Source organism: Penaeus chinensis, chromosome 33 (genome assembly GCF_019202785.1).
Source record: "Penaeus chinensis breed Huanghai No. 1 chromosome 33, ASM1920278v2, whole genome shotgun sequence".
NCBI lineage: Eukaryota > Metazoa > Arthropoda > Malacostraca > Decapoda > Penaeidae > Penaeus > Penaeus chinensis.
Window position 1 is genome coordinate 17387249 of NC_061851.1, and position 5752 is coordinate 17393000.

The 5752-nt window shown below is 35.9% G+C and overlaps 1 protein-coding gene across 6 annotated transcripts in view; it reads left to right on the forward strand.

Moving 5' to 3' along the window:
- Positions 1 to 4966, forward strand: part of LOC125043283 (cyclic AMP-responsive element-binding protein 1-like) — a 59481-nt gene extending 54515 nt beyond the window's left edge. For all 6 annotated transcript variants that reach the window (XM_047639301.1, XM_047639304.1, XM_047639307.1 and 3 more), the window contains 3 exons: positions 963 to 1100; positions 1276 to 1438; positions 2153 to 4966. In XM_047639301.1, the coding sequence (XP_047495257.1) occupies positions 963 to 1100; positions 1276 to 1438; positions 2153 to 2294 (443 nt within the window). In that variant the 3' untranslated portion in view covers positions 2295 to 4966. The remainder of the gene's footprint in view (positions 1 to 962; positions 1101 to 1275; positions 1439 to 2152) is intronic.
- Positions 4967 to 5752: the final 786 nt, after the last annotated feature.

The following is a 5752-nucleotide window of genomic DNA, read 5'->3' on the forward strand; positions in this document are numbered from 1 at the left end:
TAAGGAACTTCTATTGTTATTTCAATATGATTCATATTCATTCTCTCCATTCCTCTCTCTCTTGTCCTCTTGTCCTCTTATTCTCTCTCTCTTGCTGTGTGTGTGTATATGTATATATATATATATATATATATATATATATATATATATATATATATATATATATATATATACCCATATATACCACACACACATATATGTATATGTGTTTGTATGTATATGTAGATACACATATATAAGTACTATACGTGTGTGTGTGTGGGGGGGGGGGGGATATGAATGGTGAAAAGACTCTAGTTTTACATTGTATTTTTTCTACCATATATAGATATGTAATATATATAATGTATGTATTATTTATATATATATTCCTTCATTCATTCATTCATTCATGCCATCACCGATTATGTGCTTGACGAACTACTTGGCACCGCGTTTACATCATATAGTTGACTGGGTCTTTATACTGGGGTGGCTGACCAATGATCCTTCCCAAGGGGAGTAGTTGTTTAGGTATGTTCTCAAGCCACCATCATATTTACAATAGACTTACCCACTAGGTTAAACTTACCCAATGTATGCAAATCCGCGCAAGTGCACACAAATCACCCGCATGCAAGTGTGTGTGTGTGTGTGTGTGTGTGCGCGTGTGCGCGTGTGTGCGTGTGTGCGTGTGTGCGTGTGTGCGTGTGTGCGTGTGTGTGTGTGTGTGAGTGCATGCATTCATGCACATACAAATCACTTACATTAGTATATATTGGGGATGTCGAACCTAGATACAATAGTGGGTGAGTCTACCATAGATATGGTGGTGGGTTGAAAACCACCAACAATTTTTTTGTAATCCTAGTTTATCATATCCATGCAAAAATCTGCGCATGTCAAGAGAGCTTTTGTTTTTTGTATAAAGTATGTTGGATTTAGATAGTTAATTCATCTGTGAATCTCCATTTTGTTTCCAGTTATTCCAGCCAGCAGTCTCCAGCTGAGTGGTCAAGGCACAGAAGGTCTTCAGACTATCGCCATGACAAATGCAGCCACAGCAGGAGGGGCTGTAGTCCATTATGCCCCTGGCTCTGACCCTCAGTTCATTGTCCCAGGTAAGCAAGTGCACAGAATGTCACTTGGTTTTATTATTTTTATAGGTTGCCCAGAAACCATATTTTTATGAATTTAAAAATTTAAGACCATTTTAAAGGATTAAGATTTGTGTGTGTGTGTTTTCTGAATATTATAGTTTATATATTAAAACCCAAATAATTATTTTCCAAACAGTTGCAACAGGTGATCTGAGCAGCCTTAAAATAGCCACAAGTACAAGTGCTGGGCTTGCACAGGGTGTGGTTCTGGCAACCACTGGTTCAGCAGTTCATGGTTCTGGTGACCAGATAGCAGAGGAAGCTTCTCGGAAACGGGAAATAAGGCTTATGAAAAACAGGTATGAGAAATTATTTCAGTTGTTTCAGTAGTTCTTAATAGTCAGATCAACTTCCTAAGATTCTTATTTGTCCCACTCTTTCTTTATTATTAAACTTAACATTTATTCTCCACATTTATGCTTATTACATGTGTAAATTTCTGTATTGAAAGTTAATTTAGCCCATTAACATCAGTGATATGTAGAAAATATAATACACCCTGAAATGTAAAGAAACTTGAAGAACCATTATTCACTGAAGTTTCCTGGCTGAAAAAAAAAATAATAATAAAGAATAGAAAATAAGATTAATCTTTAAAGCTTTTTGAATTTCTCTAAAAATTTATCTTGGAAAATACCAAAATACTTTGTACCACCAGTGAACAAAATGAAAAATTCAATTGGCTCATTTGACTATGTACCTCCTCTATTGACTTAGTGTCTCACTTAGTGGGACCAAGCCTGTTTTTTAGCCTTTTATTCTTACCTGAAAGAGATCATAATGCTGGATCTGTTGTTGCAGACTCTGTTTGGATGCTTGGAATATTTTCTTTAAAAAAAATTATAAGTATGAGTTTTGATTTGTGAAGTATGAAATTATTTAATTTTAGGTCTGTTACCTTTTGTTAACCTCATATTTTATTTGGGGAGGTACTTGTGTTTGTGTATTCCATATATTAGATACTACTTGAAAATTATATATAGGAAAATAATAATGAACATTACATTTTACAGGGAAGCTGCAAGAGAATGTAGAGCGAAAAAGAAAGAATATATCAAATGTCTGGAGAACAGAGTGGCCGTACTAGAGAACCAGAACAAAGCTCTGATTGAAGAATTGAAGACATTGAAAGCCCTCTACTGTCAGAACAGTTGATAGCAGAATATATCAGAACTTTCCTTCCTTGCCTGGGTGATGGCATGGGTTTAATCTCTGCAGTGATATGACCCGGGGCAGTGACATAGTGTTAAGGAGGCTCATCCACCTGATCAGTGAAAAATTGAGCTATTACTCCATCACTTATTGGGATCCTTGAGCAGGGGTCATGGCTGCCCTAATTTGTTAATGGTTCACTTAGTTCTAAATGTTTATTGAATTATTATTTTATGATTATTATTACTGTTGATATTATCATCATTATTATTATATTTTTTCTTTCTTTTTCCAAAGCCATTCATTTATTGGTGGTTAACAAAGCTGTTGGCTGTGTTGTTAATGTGAGCAAGTAGTTTAAAGTTGAGTGCTATATTGCAAAGACCTTAAAACCACTAACAATTGATTGGGCTGCCAGAAGGTGCAGATATAGGCATCATTTACATCTCATGTTTCAACAGGTATTACCCCATACACATAGACAGTGTTTAAGGATGCACCACCACTAATATATTTTGTTCCAGGGGAGCTGCAAATGAGTACTGGCAAAAGAAAGATTTATTAAATGTTTAGAGAATAGGGTAGCTGTGTTGGAGAACCAGAGTTAAGCACTTATAAAAAAGCTAAAATCCTTAAGAGATTTGTCCTGTCAAAAGACAGAATAGTGTGTCAAATATACGAATCACTGCTTGTGATAATGTGACCTGAAATTGTCATTAACAAACTATGTTAAGGTCAACCTTCTGAGAAGCAATGACCAATTGAGAGAAGTGTCCTTGTTGTAGTGAGCTAGCCTGTAACCATTGAGAAAATGTTTCTCTCATTGTTTTGGCAACCATGGAACAGCACAGCAACAATCCGGTGATAATACAGTACATGGTTCCCATATTTTTTCACGTGTAGTGTTTATACTATCATGGTTGTCATATGTAGGATTTTCCATACAGTTTTTTGTCAAAGGCCAGCTACATAATATTTATGAATGATTTTATGACCTTGACAATTGATTGTATGTGCAGGTCCTTGAGGTAGAAACCAGCTGTCCAATGAGATTGCCAAATTAATTGGAAATGTAATAGATGAAAGAAATCAAGTTCAATATTCTAACCAAAAAATGGAATTTACCAAGCATTGGTATTATTTTTATTATTTCTGTCTCTCCTCATTATGGAAAATGTTGTTTGACCATTAGAAATTTGTGTTAGAATATCAATTCCATGCAGGATTTCTTATTTGCATGACTTTTTTAAATAAAATTTTCTTTTTGGCTTATTTTATTGCAATTATATTGTAAGTGTGGATCAAGCATGCTTGGTATATGTTAATATTATGTTGCTAGTCATGTCCAGCGATTATGAATCGCAAATGTTCATACAGTGTTGCACTTAACTCCAGGGAATGTGTGATTCTGTGAGTAGGCCATCATATAGTACGAATTTTTCAGTCTCATGCTTTGGAAAATGTCATAGTTTCAAATGCTTTGAGAGATAAAGACGTTGTAATAGTGTTACTGCATATGCCAACAAATACTTTAATTATAAATATATATCATTTGGAGTGTTTATGGACCTGAAATTTAAACAGTGTTCCAATGTTCAGAAGGCCAGATACATCAGAGGAGGATTATTTGTTGTTACTGCAGTTTATGAAAGGTACTGTAATGACAATGTTTCTGTAATGTTTAATCTGTATGATTGCTGTCTTTAAATGTTATTAAGGGTGTATTACATTTTATGGCAAATGAAGAAATAGTTGTTGTGATCCTCTTTATTGGACAGCATGTGAAAACTGAAACTTGCACTATAGTTATAATACAATGGACAGTGGAAACAGTGGGTGGAGATGCCAGCTAAAAATTATTTGTATTCCCCCCCCTCTACTTTTTTCCTTTTTTAATTGTCTAAAAGATCAGGTATTTAATATCATTTTCAGCCAGCATTCCATGTTTAAGAAACCTGAAGGCTTAAGCATTTTGCCCATATTATTTAGTCCCCTAAAGATTTTTGTTATTCAGTAGAAAGTGTTTTGACTCCGTGCTTGTGTTTCTACCAATGCTTTGTAAACATTACATGAAACGCAGCAATTGTGTTCAGACTTCTTGTATGGGAGACTCTTCACAGTCAGTTGTCTCTGCTTGTACAACACCAGTGAAACAGGTCTCACTGGAAAATGAGAAATCTTACAGCCATTTATGAGTTTATTAACATCAAACTTTGGCTGAAATTTTTAAAATCATGCCCTTTGTCAGCAGTTTGTAAAGTTAGCATCTGCACCCAATTTTGCTGTTGCCACATTTTTTCTTTCATTATTATTCCATCTTATCCAGTCATTTTCTGATCAGAATTTACAAATGATGTGAACAAATTCTTAATATTATTATATTTTAATTACATACTTAGACAAAGCTTAAAGGATTTTTATAATCAGTACAAGGGCAGTATGTATGTATGTATGTATGTTTTTTTTTTTTTTTTTTTTTTTTTTTTTTTTTTTTTTTTTTTTGGTAAATTTTGGTTTTGCGGAAAATGAAGAGGTTGAAGATGGATATAATATATATGAACATATAAAACATTTTTATGTAAATAATTATGTTTGGACATATGATTGTGCTCCAAGCAAAAATGCCTATGAGAATGAGATATAAGTATTTTTGAAGATTAAACTGTTGTTGAATACCAAAAGTTTTCTCTAATTCCTTTAAGCATCAAATTAAATCTAGGTTCAGGTTGGAGTGTTGTTTATGGAAAAAAAAAAAAACATCATTCACATTACTCGTAGCCTAAATATAGGAGACTTTGTGTAGGTAATTACAACTGCGTATTTTATTATATATAACTGCCCCCCCCCCCCTTTCCCATGCCCATTGTTACCTTAGGGGAAGGGGGGCTTAGAAGACGGAGACTGGGACCTAACACTGGGGACCGCCTCTGCCTTGGATGCCAGCCCTCAAGTCAATTAATTTTGCACAATCTTTTCCCCTTCCGCTTTTTTGTTTCCTTCTCTTCTGTAACTCCGTAAACTATCCATTTCCTAACCCCCACCCCCACCCCATTCCCTTGCTTCTTGTTGTGGAGATGCTTCGGAGACGGGGACTGGAGCCCAATCTAGGGGGTTCACCCCTATCTGAGTCCTCATCCCTTGCCCCCCCCTCAATCCCTTGCCCATTGTTGTCATGGGGGGGCTTAGGAGGCGAAGACTGGGACCTAATACTGGGGAACTCCCCTGCCTTTGGACTCAGCCCTTGACTCGACTAATTTTGCTTGGTCTTTTTTTCCCTCCTGCTTTGTCGTTGTCGTCCTTTCCCCAACCCCTTCTATTATCCACCTACATTAATCTTCACTCCATCCCCTCTATCTCTTCCACTCCCTCCTGGATACACATGTGAACCCCTTTTGTCACAACCATACCCTTCCCCAGATCCTCCACCTCCTGATACCCCTCCTGATACAACACCACCTCCC